The following is a 20,637-nucleotide window of genomic DNA, read 5'->3' as shown; positions in this document are numbered from 1 at the left end:
GTGTAGAAGAGACTCAGAGAAGCTTGATTTCCCCTCAGTACAAGATGACACCATTTCATCCATTTATTGTTGTGTATTTAGATGACTAGAAAACATGGGGACAACAATTTTCCTGTTTCCATGCAACTGGATGGAAAATAACACCTGATAATGTAACTATAACGTAAACAGTTGCTCTATATTTTCACAAACAGGATGTAAATGTCTGATTTGTATTGTGGCCGAGGTGAAAATACCTCTAAACTGCTCCACCACCAGTTAAAGATCGTCATTGTGTCATTGTTATTTCCCATTACTTTCCCATCAGTCCATGAATATTAGTGTTTTTAATATTTTACAGCTGTTGTAGAGATACTCTACTTATGGAAATGTATCTGTGTCACATGTTCCCTTTTTAAACCTGCAGAGGGAGGTCTATGCAAACTCTTCCTCTCTTATAAACACACCATCAGCAACTGGTGGCAGAACTCTGGAACAGTTTTATATATTTCTGAAACACTCAGATCAGAAAGCTCTGAACTAGAGCGTTTATCCCAGAAATGGGAAATACAATTATCTGGAGTTTATTATTTGTAGTTGCTATTCATGGTGAGAAAATGAATTAACTGATTCTGTAAATATCTAACTTGTGATGTAGATATAAGTGTGAATGATGACGATGTCTTACCTTACAGGAGTCTGGAGTGAGATCAAACTGGACCAGTCTCCCTCTGAGGTGAAAAGACCTGGAGAGACAGTGAAGATGTCCTGTATCATATCTGGTTATAGCATGACAAGCTACAATATGCACTGGATACAACAGAGACCAAGAGAAGCTCTGGAGTGGATTGGGTGGATGAGCACAGGTTCAAACTCTGCTAGCTATGCCAGCTCCTTTCAAAGCCGTTTCATCATGACTGAAGATGTGCCCAGCAGCACTCAGTACCTCGAGGTCACGAGCCTGACAGCACAAGATTCTGCTGTTTACTTCTGTGCTCGAGACACAGTGACTGAAGACAGTGGAGCAGCTGCACTAAAACCTCCACAGACAACAAACTGCAGTGATCTTAATAACATCTGGGTTCTCTCACCACCTGCTAAAACACGCTGACATATCCTCATTACATTTCTATGTATTTTAATGATGTTACATCCCTCACAGTTACAGACAGAGTCCCTTCAACTGTCAGAGCGTTATATATAATACTAAATTACCAACGTCATATTCACATGTACAACCCATAAATGACATGACATCAGTTTGAAAAGAGAAAGAAGCTGAAAAACATCTGATCAGACAGCGAGCTCGGCTGGATCAGAGCAGAATTACAGAGGTGAAATGTCCACAATCAAAAACATGTTCAAAACATCGGTTCAGAGTGTAACGTGGTGAGATGATAATAAAGCAATTATCATAGATGTTGGTGATCAGAATAAAACTATAGATTATTTATATTATTGTAAATGTTCTCACGTGATGCACATTATGCTCAAAGTGACTGATGAGGAAAAAAGAGCCTTGATGTCTTAATAAGAAAAAAGATTTAAACTTGTATGTTAATGTGTGAGATGACTGAACATGTTATAACATTTGTGTATTATTAGAACAACAACATGGATATTTTACATGAATTAAAACATGTCAAACAAACAGCTGACTCGGAGGATGATTCTTGGACATTAATTCTCACGTTCTGATTAATTATCTTCAGCTCAGTTCTGTCCTCCCCGTGAGGAGGAGTCAATGCAAAACTCAGATGTCTTCCACCTCTACTTATCTGACTGCAGAGAGGAGGACAGAGGACAGTGGACACACAGTTTAACATGATGGACTATAGGACAGGACTGCTGCTTTTAACCATCTGCTGCTGGACAGGTCAACATTTACACTGATGTTGAGTTGACATAGTTTTTATTTGTGTAACTGATATATTTCTCATGATGTATTTTTATATCTTGACAGGTGTTGATGGTCAGACTCTGACAGAATCTGAACCAGCGATTAAAAGACCTGGAGAATCCCACAGACTGACCTGTACAGCCTCTGGATTTTCCCTCGGTAGCCACCACATGGCCTGGGTCAGACAGGCTCCTGGAAAAGGACTGGAGTGGATCGCTTGGAATGATAACGGTGGCAGCACCAAATACTACTCTCAGTCAGTTCAGGGCCGGTTCACCATCTCCAGAGACAACAACAGACAGCAGGTGTATCTACAGATGAACAGTCTGAAGACCGAGGACACAGCAGTGTATTACTGTGCCAGAGACACACAGTGAGAGACGATAATAGGAGAGTCATACAAAAACTACTTCCTCTATTTACCACCACCACTGGGAACACTCTGTTATCTCAGCATCACTTTATTTTGTAATACTGTTGATTAAATTCTCTGTATTAGTGTGGTGAAACTGGGTCCACATGTCTTAATAAGTACATGCATGAAGATCATTAAAAAAACATAAAACGTAAATACATAATATCCACAAAATCTGAAATTAAAACATTTTACAGCGATAAAAAAGGAGCATTTATATATTTAGAAAGTTAACCGGTAACTTCAGTCCACACTAAACTAGATACGTTGTTAAAAGTTGATTATCTCAAAGAAACCTATAAATAATGTTTTCCTCAAAGACACCAGGACTCTGATGGACTTCTAACCTTTAACCTAAATGACATCAATCACACCTGAGATGATCAGTCAGTCAGACTTTTTTATCAATTCTCAGGGTGGAGAGAGTCGCCGTGATGATGGATTTAGTGTATATGTACAGGTGGACATCATCAGCGTAGAAGTTAAAGTGGGGGTCATGATGATGGATGATATTACAGAGGGGGAGCGTGTAGAGAATGAACAGGAGAGGACCAAGCACAAAGCCCTGAGGGACGCCTTGAGTAGCCGTGGTAAAGATGCAGTTAATGCTGATGAACTGTGTTGTCTGTGAGATATGAATGAAGCCAGATGTTGATGAACTGACAGGGAGTGAGGAGACCTCAAGCATGATTTCTGCTTCTCTGAAGGAAATATGGGATCTTAATATAAAGCACTTTAGACTAATTCAGCTGAAACATGTCAGATAAGCCTTAAACACAGAGGACAGATGAATGTAAAATTAACTTTCACATTCAATCCATCCATCCATCCGTTAGCTACTAGCTTATTCAATCCCAGGTGACAGAGAACGAGAGGTGAGGTATATAGACAGGTCACCAGTCAATCACAGGACTCATTCACAGCCTTATCAAGCCTGATCTAGTCGTATCCTCCCTGTGAGGAGGAGTCAATGCAAAACTCAGATGTCTTCCACCTCTACTTATCTGACTGCAGAGAGGAGGACAGAGGACAGTGGACACACAGTTTAACATGATGGACTATAGGACAGGACTGCTGCTTTTAACCATCTGCTGCTGGACAGGTCAACATTTACACTGATGTTGAGTTGACATAGTTCTGATTTGTGTAACTGACATATTTCTCATGATGTATTTTTATATCTTGACAGGTGTTGATGGTCAGACTCTGACAGAATCTGAACCAGTGATTAAAAGACCTGGAGAATCCCACAGACTGACCTGTACAGCCTCTGGATTCACATTCAGCAGCTACCATATGAACAGGGTCAGACAGGCTCCTGGAAAAGGACTGGAGTGGATCGCTTTTATCAGCACTAGCAGTGGCAGCATCTACTACTCTCAGTCAGTTCAGGGCCGGTTCACCGTCTCCAGAGACAACAACAGACAGCAGCTGTATCTGCAGATGAACAGTCTGAGGACTGAAGACTCTGCTGTTTATTATTGTGCTCGACAGCCACAGTGACTGGAGTTGGTTGAGCAGCTGTACAAAATCCTACAGGACTCATTCTGACTGGACTGATAGACAACAAGGAGGATTTTTTTTTTATTTTAATTTTATCTTTTGTTGTTGTAGTTTTTATTAAAATCATGAAAACTGTCCCAGAGAAAGATCATTATTAACCAACAACAATTACTATTTAAATAAAATAAATGTTTGATCACTTCCTCACAAAACAGACGAAGACAAGAATAAAAGAAAAACAACATGTAAACATGTCAGCCACATTAATGTAGATATTATTTGGCATCTAAAGTAGTTCACTATATTTTTCCTTTTGTCAGAATCTCTTCTCAAAAACATCCTCCATATTCCTTATTTTGTGAGTTCCCTTTTCCATAACTTTTACTTCTTGAATCAAACTTTTCCATTTTATAAAATCTGAGGGTTTAGTTTTTTCCACCCTTTTGTTATTTGCTTAAAATATGGAAAAATATAGCATCATAGGTACACATGGGTTAGCACGCATGCACATCTACATGTGCCTGGAATGGACCTTACATGTGAAGGCGGACACGTATGTGGGCCCATGTAAAAGATATTGCTATATCTCTGCAACCCCCCACCCCTGCCCTTTTATTCTTTTTTCTTAATAAACGTATTTATTTATTTAATTTATTATTGTTATTTCTTTTTTTCTTTCTGTATTATTATTATTTTTTTATTTTATTCTATTTGTTTTTAATTTTATTTCAATTTTGAATGCTGATGTTGTTTTCTCTTGTGTACTTATTGTGTATCGTTTCTAAGCGCAATTACTTAAAAAAAGTTGAAAAAACCTCATAAATAACATCCTATTGTTATTTCAACTGGAAAGAAAAATACAGTAGTTCAACATGATGATCTGCTGGCTCTTATAAACTATTGTAATTACGAACTGTAAATTGCAGATATGAAAACAACCTAAAAAAAGGTGAAAATAAAGTATATATATATATAAAGAAAAATAAATAAAGTAGGTCACTATATGGGAGTGAATTATGTTGCAGTTCCTCTTATAAAATCACTAGGTGGCATTCAGTGTCAAGTTTCTCTCCTCTTTCACTATAAGGAGACCAAGGCTTATTGAAAGAGGCTGAGACACGGGTCTTGGGGTCTTTGGGGTCTTGGGGTCTTTGGGGTCTTTGAGGTCTTTGGGGTCTTTGGGGTCTTTGGGGTCTTTGGGGTCTTGGGGTCTTTGGGGTCTTTGAGGTCTTTGGGGTCTTGGGGTCTTTGGGGTCTTTGGGGTCTTTGGGGTCTTGGGGTCTTTGGGGTCTTTGATGTCTTGGGGTATCACACATGTGCAGTGTAACTGGAGCTGCGGTCGTGCGTTGTGATTGGTTAAATTTCTGCAGACCAGATTTTACTTTGCATGTGTTGCACCCCAAAGATATGACGCGTGACCTCTCCTCTTTCCACCCTCCTTGAAGGAGACACTTTTTGCTAAATTAACCATTTAGATGGTGACATTTGAAGGGACTATTTGTAACTTTCAGAATTGCTTATTAACAGCGACACCTGTGGCCGTTAAGTCAACGAAAGTCAGCATCGAGGTCGCGCTTGCTCGCTCTAAATATACCTGAACGAGCATCGCTCAAAACAGTGAGGAGACACACGTCAGCTAAAACCACAATATCACTCTATATTTCAGCTGCTTGGCAGTAATGTTAGCTGACCAGACGAAGGTCTCTCCATGAACATGATTTAGATCTGATCTTAGTGTTGGCTTTTCCTGCCTCAGCGCAGGCTGATGCAGCGGGGCTCTGCAGCGTGTCTCCCTGCTCTCTGCGCCTGCAGCCGGAGAGAGCAGGGAGACACCGGCACCCGGTCGGTAACGAGACGACAACGTTACTCGCTGAGGAGCTCCGTCACTTCACAAGACACGGGAAACCTCTGTTGGTCTGGAGGAGCTGCAGCAGTTATTTCTGCCCAAACGTCCACTGAACATTCACTAGATATTCTCAGAGCTAAACTAACTCTTCTGCAGTGTGGAGTGAGCGCGCGTTCACGTCTAGAGGTGGAGCGAGCTGAGCGAGAAGGCGCGCTGTGTATGAGTGAAGGCAGGCAGGCAGAGGAGGAGAGGCAGCGGCCACATGCGAACGCGCATATGCGTGCGCGCATGTGTGGCGACCCGCTACATTTATATGCTTAAAAAGTTACAAACAGTCCCTTTAAGTCCATATAAGATCTTTCATAAAAATATGTTCTTTAAATAACAACTGACTTCTCTCTGGTCTCTAGAGAAGACTCACTGTTTACACCTTCAACTGATTCAAATGACATTTAAAAGATGATTCAACAATATGCAAATGAAGGTGACTTCTAAAGAAGTGAGTGAGTGTCAGTGAGAGACAGAAGAGCTCCATCAGCTCAGCTTCAACATCAACCATGTTCTCTGGAGCTCTGATACTGCTGCTGGCAGCTGGATCCTGTGAGGAGCTTTCACTGGATTCACACTAATAAACACATTAGAAACACTGAATAGTCAGATGAATGATGGAGATAATGTTGATTTGTGTTTCCACAGGTGTGAACAGTATTGATCTCATCCAGCCAGACTCAATGGTTGTGCAGCCTGGACAGTCTTTGACCATCACCTGTCAGGTCTCTGGTTATTCTCTGACTGATAACAGCTATGCAACCGGTTGGATCAGACAGTGTGAAGGAAAACCAATGGACTGGATTTCCCATCAGTGGGGTGGAGGTGGCCTTTATCAAAATAATGCTCTGAAGAACAAGTTCAGCTACAGCAGAGACACTTCTGCTGGAACAGTGACTCTAAACGGACAGAACGTGCAGCCTGAGGACACAGCTGTGTATTACTGTGTACGTGTTACTCCACAGTGATACAAACCACCAACAGACCTGTACAAATACTCAGCAACCAGCCAGACTCAACCACACACACATGTTGACAATGTCAGATAGAAAGAAAGTCACAAGCAGTTACTTTACTTTACAAATCCGTCTGTGTTCAACTTCAAACTCTTGTCCCAAATGTTTTATCCCTGAGTTCTTGTATGTTGATGCTGAGAGAAGATGAAAAAGAACTAATTGCTTCTTTTGATGCAAAGAGATATAAAAAGAAAAAAAAGATTATATTAATATAATTTACTGTTTATTGTGAACATGTTAAATGTTATACCTGCTAAATATCAGTATATTAACATTAATATTGGGAGCATGTTAACATTGAACTCAAAGCACCGCTGTGCTGAAGAACAGCCTCACATGGCTGTCGACTCTTTCCTTGTTTAATGTTCTCTACATTATTTAGGACTGCTGATAGAGACGCACCGATCCAACCTTTTCAGTCCTGATACCGATAGAGATACCTGGGCTTTGGGTATCGGCCGATACCGAGTACTGATCTGATACCAGTGTTTAATTAATCAGCTGTATGGATCACTGTGTGGACGTGACTGGGATCATTCTTTAGTGTGTAAGGAAACATCAGGCCTGACTTAAACATTGTGTTCTTAACTTTGTAAAACAAAATGTAACAAATGAATACACATTTATATTTTATTTATACTAATTAAATTTGTATTTTATTAAAATAATAAATCGTACACCAGCAGACTCTTCTATTGGCTCCAGTTAGACCAACATTGATGCTTCATATATGTTTGATTCTATATATGCAAACTCAGTGAGCTTCAGCTATAAAACATCACATCAGGCTGTCAGAGGAGTTCACAGCACGTCAGCTTCAACATCAACCATGTTCTCTGGAGCTCTGCTGCTGCTGTTGGCAGCTGGATGTGAGTCTCTCTGGATCTGTCAACACTTCTTCTTTTACAGTACAACTTGAGATTTTTGTGATAAAACATGTTCTTGTTTTTTTAACAGGTGTGAAGGGTGAAACGTTGACTCAGCCAGCCTCTGTGACTGTGCAGCCAGGTCAATGTCTGACCATCACCTGTCAGGTCTCTTATTCTGTTAGCAGCTACTACACAGCTCGGATCAGACAGCCTGCAGGGAAAGGACTGGAGTGGATCGGAAGCGGAGCTGGTTCAACCACATACTACAAAGATTCACTGAAGAACAAGTTCAGTATCAGTTTAGACTCTTCCAGCAACACAGTGACTCTAAACGGACAGAACGTGCAGCCTGAAGACTCTGCTGTGTATTACTGTGCCAGAGAGCCACAACAACACAAACCATCAGTAGACCTGAACAAAAACCCCTCAGTGCCTGAACACTTGTAACATGAAGCCACCAGAGGAGGAGCCCTCAGACCACTAATGATTTCAACACCAGCTCACTGTCACACTGAAGACAGAAACAGACCTAAAACCCCCCTGAGACCGCCCGCGATCCCGACTGACTTTACTGTCTTTCAGAGGCTTTAATAGGTTCAGTTTTAGGACTAGAGTGAAGACACGGATATCATATGAAATTAAAAAACCTAAAGAATACATTGGTACCAACAATGTCATGCTACCATGTCGGGAAGGAAATAAATAACGCTCCAAAGTTGGGCTAAATACAGACATGCCCACTTCTAATAATCACATGCAGTATAAATGTGTTATTGTCTCCTATTCTAAAATGTTGTGTTTGAATATTTCTCCATACTGGGGTCCCTAAACAGTCTTGAATTACATAAATTGGGTATCACTGTAAAGCTGAGACTCTTGTGGATCCAATGAGCTCAACTGTATTCATGTGTGATGATGTTAGTCCCCATAGGAGACATTTCATTGTAGTGAGACCATTTATTTTTTAAACTAGACCTCACTGTATAAGATGACCTGTGGTGACCTCTAGGATAATCACAGCCTCAAGAACCTCCACAGCCACAAACTAGAGACCTAGAGCATTCAGAGGATGGATGGCTTTCCTAGCTATATTGACAATAAGGGGTTTTCTGAGCAGTTTACGCAATACAAGTGCTCGCCAGCCAATCGCTAAAAAAAATACAAATCTTGCAGAAATCTCCAAAATATCAAAAGTTTTTTATCCCAAATCACAGCATGGCTTTTTCTATGTTGTTCCTCAAGGTCTTGGTGTCTTAATGTGGTATTTTGGAGGGGTTATTGATCATTTTTATCAATTTTCAGGGTGAAGAGAGTCGCCGTGATGACGAATTTAGTGCATATGTAGAGGTGGACATCATCAGCGTAGAAGTTGAAGTGGGGGTCATGATGACGGATGATGTTACAGAGGGGGATCGTGTAGAGGATGAACAGGAGAGGACCGAACTTAAAATATTTAAAGTAAAAGTATACACTGTGCAGTATAATATACTTAAAGTGCTTAAAGTAAAAGTATGCATAGTACAGTTAAGTATATTTGAAGTACTTAAAGTAAAAGTATGCAGTGTGCAGTAAAATATACTGAAAGCATTTAAATTAAAAGTATGCATTGTGCAGTGAATTGTACTTAAAGTAAAAGTATGCATTGTGCAGTAAAACGTACTTAAAGTAAAAGTATATATTGTGCAGTTAAGTATATTTGAAGTATTTAAAGTAAAAGTATGCACTGTGCAGTAAAATATACTTAAAGTGCTTAAAGTAAAAGTATGCATTGTGCAGTAAAATGTATCATGTATCACTCAAAATGTGTGAATAAATGCAGTTAGGAGTTAATAAATCTTAATATAATACATTCACATATTAAATATTGACAGTAAAATAAAGTTAACAGTAGTTTTATTTCTGTAAATGAGACTTTTTCTAAATGTTTGTGAGCGTGTAATGACATTAAAATATGAGATGTGAAGCAGAGGTGATTTCCAGGCATGTTTTCACTCTGCAGATATAAAAACAGTGAACAGACTCTTCTATTGGCTCCAGTTAGACCAACATTGATGCTTCATATATGTTTGATTCTATATATGCAAACTCAGTGAGCTTCAGCTATAAAACATCACATCAGGCTGTCAGAGGAGTTCACAGCACGTCAGCTTCAACATCAACCATGTTCTCTGGAGCTCTGCTGCTGCTGTTGGCAGCTGGATGTGAGTCTCTCTGGATCTGTCAACACTTCTTCTTTTACAGTACAACTTGATATTTTTGAGACAAAAAAACATGTTCTTGTTTTTTAACAGGTGTGAAGGGTGAAACGTTGACTCAGCCAGCCTCTGTGACTGTGCAGCCAGGTCAACGTCTGACCATCACCTGTCAGGTCTCTTATTCTGTTAGCAGCTACAGCACAGCTTGGATCAGACAGCCTGCAGGGAAAAGACTGGAGTGGATCGGAAGCGCACGTATTGGATACACCACAAGCTACAAAGATTCACTTAAGAACAAGTTCAGTATCAGTTTAGCCTCTTCCAGCAACACAGTGACTCTAAACGGACAGAACGTGCAGCCTGAAGACTCTGCTGTGTATTACTGTGCCAGACACACACTGGTTAAAGTTACCAGAGAAGCTGTACAAAAACCTTAAAGGATGTATTCTTACAAAGACCAACAGGGGGCAGTAGGAGACCTAAAATATAATGGCAGTAAAGAGCAGTATAACAACGCCACTAGATGAGCTGCAGGTGATTTCGTGGTGTTTGACTTCCTGTTTGTTTTTTACCAACAATGTGATGCTGAATAACTGACTGAGTCTCAGTTTTATTGAGACTGTTGATGTCTAAATGTGGTTTTCTTTCCTCTGTGTTGGTTTGTAAAAGATAACAGCATTATTTTTAAGTTTTGTTTGAAATAGTAATCACATTCACATCCTCTAACAGACTGTAGAACTGGGTAACAATTGGTGTCATTCAGCAATTACACATTTGAGTGATCAGAGTTCCCCACATGTCCTTTCTCAAGCCTCTACATGCTCCCACTACTTAGTTTATGGAAAACAACGAAATCTGACAACAGCTGAGTCCTCCCTGTGAGGAGGAGTCAATGCAAAACTCAGATGTCTTCCACCTCTACTTATCTGACTGCAGAGAGGAGGACAGAGGACAGTGGACACACAGTTTAACATGATGGACTATAGGACAGGACTGCTGCTTTTAACCATCTGCTGCTGGACAGGTCAACATTTACACTGATGTTGAGTTGACATAGTTTTTATTTGTGTAACTGACATATTTCTCATGATGTATTTTTATATCTTGACAGGTGTTGATGGTCAGACTCTGACAGAATCTGAACCAGTTATTAAAAGACCTGGAGAATCCCACAGACTGACCTGTACAGCCTCTGGATTCACATTCAGCAGCTCTTATATGGCCTGGGTTAGACAGGCTCCTGGAAAAGGACTGGAGTGGATCGCTTATATCTATACTGACAGTAGCAACATGTTCTACTCCCAGTCAGTTCAGGGCCGGTTCACCATCTCCAGAGACAACAACAGACAGCAGCTGTATCTGCAGATGAACAGTCTGAGGACTGAAGACTCTGCTGTTTATTATTGTGCTCGAGAGCCACAGTGACTGGAGTTGGTTGAGCAGCTGTACAAAATCCTACAGGACTCATTCTGACTGGACTGATTGACAACAACCATGAAGAGTTTTTTCACAACAATTAGCCTATAATTTATTTTTATATTGAATTTTTTCACAACTTGTTTTATATTAACAATAAATTAATACCTTTCCCTGCATTATACATATTCCTGAAAACACATTAAAAACACAATAAAGATCAGTTGTTCATGAAAGGGATAAAAACAGCATCTGGTTTCTGAAATTAAACTTCTACAAATTCGACACAATAAAGAAAAAATGAAGACAATAATATCTGTAAATGAAGTGTAATCTGAAGAGAGTCATGAATATGAGAATGAAATTCTTTTATAAAATCACTAAAACCAGATCTTAACTGAGCTGAACTACAGCTACAGCTCACTACCTTATATGGAGTTCATATATGTGATGAAATTATAATATTAGCAGTCAAAGGATCGTTGTTGTGTTTAAACTGCAGAGAAACGTCTACACTGTAAAAAAAATCCTCTTTTCTCAAGCAATTTGACATTTTTTCCTGTATTTCAATATGACAAAAAAAAAACATGTAAAAATTACAAGAATTAAATGTTTATTTAAATGTGTCATTTTTTTAACAAAATAAATCTGTATGAATGGAATACATTAAATATCTGTTTTTTTTAACAGCTTTTGAATGCTAATTTTAACAAAACTAACCGTGAAAATAAAGTATTCTTTACTGAAAAGTGAAAAGTGCAAGAAAATATATCCCTAAAGAAAGAAATATTTTGTTGTTTTGCATAACTTAGTGCTTTACATACATAAACTGTAAAAACACAGGTATTGACTGTGAGACAGTTAAAAACTGCATTTTAACAGATTTTTACTTCCTCTTTAACGTAACATTAGTAAACATTTTAATTGTTAAATAAGTGCATTTCATGTTATAAAAAACGGTTTAAACCCAAAAAGTTACATTTTAAAAAGTTATTAGCTGTGTTTTACGCTTCCTTACATTTATATATGACTTGTGAATCAAACATTAATTACCCATCACTACGTTCCCCTTTACACAGAAGAAATTGTTTCACAGTCCGTCCGTGCAACACGGATCGGAGTAATTGCTAATCAGTCCTGTAAAGCGTGACGTGAATGTTATACCTAAATAAGTAATTCCTGATCCGTCCCATGTCCTGTCCAATGGTAGAATGAATGAGGTCAACAGCCTATAGACATGGAGAGGATGTTGACAGGTTGGGACAATAAAGGTTTCTGTATCTGAATGTAATAAGAAAATGTTCATCTTCATATTAAGAATAATGATCCTAATAAAAACAGTGAACAGACTCTTCTATTGGCTCCAGTTAGACCAACATTGATGCTTCATATATGTTTGATTCTATATATGCAAACTCAGTGAGCTTCAGCTATAAAACATCACATCAGGCTGTCAGAGGAGTTCACAGCACGTCAGCTTCAACATCAACCATGTTCTCTGGAGCTCTGCTGCTGCTGTTGGCAGCTGGATGTGAGTCTCTCTGGATCTGTCAACACTTCTTCTTTTACAGTACAACTTGATATTTTTGTGATAAAACATGTTCTTGTTTTTTTAACAGGTGTGAAGGGTGAAACGTTGACTCAGCCAGCCTCTGTGACTGTGCAGCCAGGTCAACGTCTGACCATCACCTGTCAGGTCTCTTATACTCTTGGCTACTACACAGCTTGGATCAGACAGCCTGCAGGGAAAGGACTGGAGTGGATTGGAATGGAAGCTACTGGAGCCACCGCATACTACAAAGATTCACTGAAGAATAAGTTCAGTATCAGTTTAGACTCTTCCAGCAACACAGTGACTCTAAACGGACAGAACGTGCAGCCTGAAGACTCTGCTGTGTATTACTGTGCCAGACACACAGTGAGAGACGATGATAGGAGAGTCATACAAAAACTACTTCCTCTATTTACCACCACCACTGGGAACACTCTGTTATCTCAGCATCACTTTATTTTTGTAATACTGTTAATTAAATTCTCTGTATTAGTGTGGTGAAACTGGGTCCACATGTCTTAATAAGTACATGTATGAAGATCATTAAGGTGCAGAATGATGAAAACTGGACAGAAACAAGTGATGAAGGTATTTGTGTTGAACACTATACTGAACAGGAAATGTACACAAACAAAGATAAAATTCATAACGCTTCTTTTGTTTTAAATATCTGAAGCCAATAAAAGAAGTTCAGAGCTGTAATGTTGAACAATTAATGAACTTCTAGTCCTGTAAAACATCAGTAACAACAATTCTGTCTCAAGTGAGTAACTTTTGTTGAATGTTAAAAGTAGCTCCCATCGCTGTTTTCAACCTCTAGAGGGCAGACAAGGACTGGCTTTAACACTGATCCCAGTAACGTCCATACAGGAAGACATGACGGGGAAGGAAAGACACCTTTAGTTTTACTAAAATAATACACTAGATATTAATGTTCTCCTCCTATAATGATAATCTGTTACCAACTTTTCTGACATGAAATCATCATTAATCTATCACAATGCCACGCTGCACCACTGCACCACATTTTTAGACGTACAAAACGTCCTGGTCAGTAAAGATTCATTCTAGTTTCACCAAACAAAGAGTGAGATCCAACTCTGATCAGCTGAGTCCTCCCTGTGAGGAGGAGTCAATGCAAAACTCAGATGTCTTCCACCTCTACTTATCTGACTGCAGAGAGGAGGACAGAGGACAGTGGACACACAGTTTAACATGATGGACTATAGGACAGGACTGCTGCTTTTAACCATCTGCTGCTGGACAGGTCAACATTTACACTGAACTTTTATTTTATATAGTTTCCATTTATGTAACTGACATATTTCTCATGATGTATTTTTATATCTTGACAGGTGTTGATGGTCAGACTCTGACAGAATCTGAACCAGTGATTAAAAGACCTGGAGAATCCCACAGACTGACCTGTACAGCTTCTGGATTCACATTCAGCAGCTACTATATGAGCTGGATCAGACAGGCTCCTGGAAAAGGACTGGAGTGGATCGCTTATATCAATAGTGGTGGTGGCAGCAAATACTACTCCCAGTCAGTTCAGGACCGGTTCACCGTCTCCAGAGACAACAACAGACAGCAGCTGTATCTGCAGATGAACAGTCTGAGGACTGAAGACTCTGCTGTTTATTATTGTGCTCGAGAGCCACAGTGACTGGAGTTGGTTGAGCAGCTGTACAAAATCCTACAGGACTCATTCTGACTGGACTGATAGACAACAAGGAAGAATTTTTTTTATTTAACACAACATGTAAACATGTCAGCCACATTAATGTAGATTTTATTTGGCATCTAAAGTAGGTCACTATATTTTTCGTTGTGTCAGAATCTCTTCTCAAAAACATCCTCCATATCCCTTATTTTGTGAGTTCCCTTCTCCATAACTTTTACTTCTTGAATCAAACTTTTCCATTTTATAAAATCTGGGGGTTTAGTTTTTTTCCACCCTTTTGTTATTTGCTTCAAATATGGAAAAATATAGCTTCATAGCTTCATAGGTACACATGGGTTAGCACGCATGCACATCTACATGTGCCTGGAATGGACCTTACATGTGAAGGCGGACACATATGTGGGCCCATGTAAAAGATATTGCTATATCTCTGCAACCCCCCACCCCTCCCCTTTTATTCTTTTCTCTTAATAAACGTATTTATTTATTTAATTTATAATTATTTATTTTTTTCTTTTTGTATTATTATTTTTTTTATTTGATTCTATTTCTTTTAAAATTGTATTTTAATTTTGAATGCTGATGTTGTTTTCTCTTGTGTACTTATTGTGTTTGTTTCTAAGCTCAATTACTTAAAAATTGGTTTATAAACTATTGTAATTATGAACTGTAAATTGCATACATGAAAACAACCTAAAAAAAAGGTGGAAAAATAAAGTATATATATATATATAAAGAAAAATAAATAAAGTAGGTCACTATATGGGAGTGAATTATGTTGCAGTTCCTCTTATAAAATCACTAGGTGGCATTCAGTGTCAAGTTTCTCTCCTCTGTCACTATAAGGAGCCCAAGGCTTATTGAAAGAGGCTGGCACACGGGAGGACACAGGTCTTGGGGTCTTTGGGGTCTTTGGGGTCTTGAGGGTCTTGGGGGGTCTTGGGGGTCTTGGGGATATTTGGGGTCTTGGGGTCTTTGGGGTCTTGAGGGTCTTGGGGGGTCTTGGGGATATTTGGGGTCTTGGGGTCTTTGGGGTCTTTGGGTCTTTGGGGTATCACACATGCGCAGTGTAACTGGAGCTGCGGTCGTTGTGATTGGTTTATTTCCTCGAGCGCAGACCAGATTTTACTTTGCATGTGTTGCACCTCAAAGATATGAGGCGTGACCTCTCCTCTTTCCACCCTCCTTGAAGGAGACACTCATATCTGCTGTTCTCACTGATCAGAACTGACTGACACTGGAACCCTGGACTGAACTAAAGTCTTATATACTCACACCCTTTGTGAGTTTGCTTCACCACCACACAATGTTCATTTAGGTGTAGATCACCATGTCAAACACATTTTAAGACTGAAGACTGAAGGAGCTGCTGTTTATTCTTGTGAGAAAGTGCAGCTTGTTCTGTATAAATGTAACTACACACCACACATTCTGACTCTCTCTCTCTCACAAACAACCCACACATGTGGAAAACTGTCCGAACAGGCTGAAAAACACTGAACAACGTCTTTGTTGTTGGTGTCTCAGTCTGTTTTGAACTCTCTCAGAGTCCAGCGCTCCTTCTTCTCTGACAGATTTAGTCTTTCTGTATTAAAACTGTCTCTCCAACATCTCCGACTGTTAAAATGCAAATCCACACACTGACCACCCCCCCATTCTGCCTGCACAATACATATATCCTTCTGAACAGCCTTTGCAGTTGCAGACTCAGACAAGCTCCCACCATGACAGTTGTACAATGTGTCGTCCTCTTGGCTCTCATTTCAGGTGAGTGAAGTCGGCGTCCAGCGGAGGAGGACAGACGGAGCTTTGGATGTCTGCTGGCTCCCCTTCATCTAAACTCTGTGTCTCTTTCAGCGGCTCAGGGCCAGTCCCTCACCTCCTCAGAGCCTGTGGTCAGCAGAGCTGGACAAGCAGTCACTCTGTCCTGTAAAGTGGAAGGACTTACTCTGACTTGGCTGCACTGGATTCGTCAGAAACCGGGGAGAGGACTGGAATGGATCGGACGCATTGATAGCGGAACCGGCACAATATTTGCCCAAAGTCTCCAAGGCCAGTTTACCATCACCAAAGACACTTCCAGAAATCTAGTTTACTTACAGGTGAAGAGTCTGAGACAAGAAGACTCTGCAGTTTATTATTGTGCTCGAGACCCACAGTGACTGGAGTTGGTTGAGCAGCTGTACAAATTCCTACAGGACTCATTCTGACTGGACTGATAGACAACAAGGAGGATTTTTTTTTTATTTTAATTTTATCTTTTGTTGTTATAGTTTTTATTAAAATCATGAAAACTGTCCCAGAGAAAGATCATTATTAACCAACAACAATTACTATTTAAATAAAATAAATGTTTGATCACTTCTTCACAAAACAGACGAAGACAAGAATAAAAGAAACACAACATGTAAACATGTCAGCCACATTAATGTAGGTATTATTTGGTATCTAAAGTAGGTCACTATATTTTTCCTTTTGTCAGAATCTCTTCTCAAAAACATCCTCCATATTCCTTATTTTGTGAGTTCCCTTTTCCATAACTTTTACTTCTTGAATCAAACTTTTCCATTTTATAAAATCAGGGGGTTTAGTTTTTTTCCACCCTTTTGATATTTGCTTCAAATATGGAAAAATATAGCATCATAGGTACACATGGGTTAGCACGCATGCACATCTACATGTGCCTGGAATGGACCTTACATGTGAAGGCGGACACGTATGTGGGCCCATGTAAAAGATATTGCTATATCTCTGCAACCCCCCACCCCTCCCCTTTTATTCTTTTTTCTTAATAAACGTATTTATTTATTTAATTTATTATTATTATTTCTTTTTTTCTTTCTGTATTATTATTATTTTTTTATTTTATTCTATTTGTTTTTAATTTTATTTCAATTTTGAATGCTGATGTTGTTTTCTCTTGTGTACTTATTGTGTATCGTTTCTAAGCGCAATTACTTAAAAAAAGTTGAAAAAACCTCATAAATAACATCCTATTGTTATTTCAACTGGAAAGAAAAATACAGTAGTTCAACATGATGATCTGCTGGCTCTTATAAACTATTGTAATTACGAACTGTAAATTGCAGATATGAAAACAACCTAAAAAAAGGTGAAAATAAAGTACATATATATATAAAGAAAAATAACTAAAGTAGGTCACTATATGGGAGTGAATTATGTTGCAGTTCCTTTAATAAAATCACTAGGTGGCATTCAGTGTCAAGTTTCTCTCCTCTTTCACTATAAGGAGACCAAGGCTTATTGAAAGAGGCTGAGACACAGGTCTTGGGGTCTTTGGGGTCTTTGGGGTCTTGGGGTCTTTGGGGTCTTTGATGTCTTGGGGTATCACACATGTGCAGTGTAACTGGAGCTGCGGTCGTGCGTTGTGATTGGTTAAATTTCTGCAGACCAGATTTTACTTTGCATGTGTTGCACCCCAAAGATATGACGCGTGACCTCTCCTCTTTCCACCCTCCTTGAAGGAGACACTTTTTGCTAAATTAACCATTTAGATGGTGACATTTGAAGGGACTATTTGTAACTTTCGGAATTGCTTATTAACAGCGACACCTGTGGCCGTGAAATCAACGAAAGTCAGCATCGAGCTCGCGCTTGCTCACTCTAAATATACCTGAACGAGCATCGCTCAAAACAGTGAGGAGACACACGTCAGCTAAAACCACAATATCACTCTATATTTCAGCTGCTTGGCAGTAATGTTAGCTGACCAGACGAAGGTCTCTCCATGAACATGATTTAGATCTGATCTTAGTGTTGGCTTTTCCTGCCTCAGCGCAGGCTGATGCAGCGGGGCTCTGCAGCGTGTCTCCCTGCTCTCTCCGCCTGCAGCCGGAGAGAGCAGGGAGACACCGGCACCCGGTCGGTAACGAGACGACAACGTTACTCGCTGAGGAGCTCCGTCACTTCACAAGACACGGGAAACCTCTGTTGGTCTGGAGGAGCTGCAGCAGTTATTTCTGCCCAAACGTCCACTGAACATTCACTAGATATTCTCAGAGCTAAACTAACTCTCCTGCAGTGTGGAGTGAGCGCGCGTTCACGTCTAGAGGTGGAGCGAGCTGAGCGAGAAGGCGCACTGTGTATGAGTGAAGGCAGGCAGGCAGAGGAGGAGAGGCAGCGGCCACATGCGAACGCGCATATGCGTGCGCGCATGTGTGGCGACCCGCTACATTTATATGCTTAAAAAGTTACAAACAGTCCCTTTAAGTCCATATAAGATCTTTCATATAAATATGTTCTTTAAATAACAAATGACTTCACTCTGGTCTCTAGAGAAGACTCACTGTTTACACCTTCAACTGATTCAAATGACATTTAAAAGATGATTCAACAATATGCAAATGAAGGTGACTTCTAAAGAAGTGAGTGAGTGTCAGTGAGAGACAGAAGAGCTCCATCAGCTCAGCTTCAACATCAACCATGTTCTCTGGAGCTCTGATACTGCTGCTGGCAGCTGGATCCTGTGAGGAGCTTTCACTGGATTCACACTAATAAACACATTAGAAACACTGAATAGTCAGATGAATGATGGAGATAATGTTGATTTGTGTTTCCACAGGTGTGAACAGTATTGATCTCATCCAGCCAGATTCAATGGTTGTGCAGCCTGGACAGTCTTTGACCATCACCTGTCAGGTCTCTGGTTATTCTCTGACTGATAACAGCTATGCAACCGGTTGGATCAGACAGTGTGAAGGAAAACCAATGGACTGGATTATACATCGGTGGGGTGGAGGAGACTTTTCTCAAAACAATGCTCTGAAGAACAAGTTCCTTTACCACACTCACACTTCTACCAGCTCGGTGACATTAACAGGACAGAACGTGCAGCCTGAGGACACAGCTGTGTATTACTGTGTACGTGTTGCTCCACAGTGATACAAACCACCAACAGACCTGCACAAATACTCAGCAACCAGCCAGACTCAACCACACACACACTAGATGTGAACATTAATAAAGACACTCTCTGATGAGCTGATAAACATTAATGTTTAAGTCTCATTTGACTTCCACTGCAGCCGACATCAGTGTAGAAGAGACTCAGAGAAGCTTGATTTCCCCTCAGTACAAGATGACGCCATTTCATCCTTTTATTGTTGTGTATTTAGATGACTAGAAAACATGGGGACGGCAATTTTCCTGTTTCCATGCAACTGGATGGAAAATAACACCTGATAATGTAACTATAACGTAAACAGTTGCTCTCTATTTTCACAAACAGGATGTAAATGTCTGATTTGTATTGTGGCCGAGGTGAAAATACCTCTAAACTGCTCCACCACCAGTTAAAGATCGTCATTGTGTCATTGTTATTTCCCATTATTTTCCATCAGTCCATGAATATTAGTGTTTTTAATATTTTACAGCTGTTGTAGAGATACTCTACTTATGGAAATGTATCTGTGTCACATGTTCCCTTTTTAAACCTGCAGAGGGAGGTCTATGCAAACTCTTCCTCTCTTATAAACACACCATCAGCAACTGGTGGCAGAACTCTGGAACAGTTTTATATATTTCTGAAACACTCAGATCAGAAAGCTCTGAACTAGAGCGTTTATCCCAGAAATGGGAAATACAATTATCTGGAGTTTATTATTTGTAGTTGCTATTCATGGTGAGAAAATGAATTAACTGATTCTGTAAATATCTAACTTGTGATGTAGATATAAGTGTGAATGATGACGATGTCTTACCTTACAGGAGTCTGGAGTGAGATCAAACTGGACCAGTCTCCCTCTGAGGTGAAAAGACCTGGAGAGACAGTGAAGATGTCCTGTATCATATCTGGCTTTGACATGACCAGCACCTATATTCACTGGATACGACAGAGACCAGGAGAAGCTCTGGAGTGGATCGGGAGGATGAATGCAGGTTCAAACTCTGCTATCTATGCCAGCTCCTTTCAAAGCCGTTTCATCATGACTGAAGATGTGGCCAGCAGCACTCAGTACCTCGAGGTCAAGAGCCTGACAGCACAAGACTCTGCTGTTTACTTCTGTGCTCGACACACAGTGACTGAAGACAGTGGAGCAGCTGCACTAAAACCTCCACAGACAACAAACTGCAGTGATCTTAATAACATCTGGGTTCTCTCACCACCTGCTAAAACACGCTGACATATCCTCATTACATTTCTATGTATTTTAATGATGTTACATCCCTCACAGTTACAGACAGAGTCCCT

At 39.9% G+C, this 20,637-nt stretch overlaps 10 gene segments (V, D, J or C); all 10 read left to right on the top strand.

Annotated features, from left to right (window-relative positions):
• The first annotated feature begins 349 nt into the window (after positions 1 to 349).
• LOC119501377 lies at positions 350 to 1,090 on the top strand. The segment is given in 2 exon segments: positions 350 to 588; positions 675 to 1,090. Coding segments are annotated over 2 exon segments (465 nt in total).
• Positions 1,091 to 1,721: 631 nt separating this feature from the next.
• LOC119502142 lies at positions 1,722 to 2,446 on the top strand. The segment is given in 2 exon segments: positions 1,722 to 1,855; positions 1,943 to 2,446. Coding segments are annotated over 2 exon segments (366 nt in total).
• Positions 2,447 to 3,243: 797 nt separating this feature from the next.
• Positions 3,244 to 3,827, top strand: LOC119502133. The segment is given in 2 exon segments: positions 3,244 to 3,396; positions 3,484 to 3,827. Coding segments are annotated over 2 exon segments (366 nt in total).
• Positions 3,828 to 6,110: 2,283 nt separating this feature from the next.
• LOC119501376 lies at positions 6,111 to 6,659 on the top strand. The segment is given in 2 exon segments: positions 6,111 to 6,243; positions 6,340 to 6,659. Coding segments are annotated over 2 exon segments (363 nt in total).
• A 731-nt stretch (positions 6,660 to 7,390) lies between these two features.
• LOC119501375 lies at positions 7,391 to 13,583 on the top strand. The segment is given in 4 exon segments: positions 7,391 to 7,576; positions 7,665 to 7,715; positions 12,858 to 13,105; positions 13,560 to 13,583. Coding segments are annotated over 4 exon segments (462 nt in total).
• LOC119502151 lies at positions 10,592 to 11,337 on the top strand. The segment is given in 2 exon segments: positions 10,592 to 10,795; positions 10,883 to 11,337. Coding segments are annotated over 2 exon segments (366 nt in total).
• Positions 13,584 to 13,859: 276 nt separating the features above from the next.
• On the top strand, positions 13,860 to 14,467 carry LOC119502152. The segment is given in 2 exon segments: positions 13,860 to 14,006; positions 14,095 to 14,467. Coding segments are annotated over 2 exon segments (366 nt in total).
• Positions 14,468 to 16,145: 1,678 nt separating this feature from the next.
• On the top strand, positions 16,146 to 16,588 carry LOC119501374. The segment is given in 2 exon segments: positions 16,146 to 16,193; positions 16,284 to 16,588. Coding segments are annotated over 2 exon segments (348 nt in total).
• A 2,191-nt stretch (positions 16,589 to 18,779) lies between these two features.
• On the top strand, positions 18,780 to 19,511 carry LOC119502163. The segment is given in 2 exon segments: positions 18,780 to 18,912; positions 19,009 to 19,511. Coding segments are annotated over 2 exon segments (363 nt in total).
• A 210-nt stretch (positions 19,512 to 19,721) lies between these two features.
• On the top strand, positions 19,722 to 20,569 carry LOC119501373. The segment is given in 2 exon segments: positions 19,722 to 20,067; positions 20,154 to 20,569. Coding segments are annotated over 2 exon segments (465 nt in total).
• Positions 20,570 to 20,637: the final 68 nt, after the last annotated feature.

This window comes from Sebastes umbrosus, chromosome 14 (assembly GCF_015220745.1).
Source record: "Sebastes umbrosus isolate fSebUmb1 chromosome 14, fSebUmb1.pri, whole genome shotgun sequence".
Classification (NCBI taxonomy): Eukaryota; Metazoa; Chordata; class Actinopteri; order Perciformes; family Sebastidae; genus Sebastes; species Sebastes umbrosus.
This window is presented reverse-complemented; position numbering and strand designations above follow the sequence as displayed.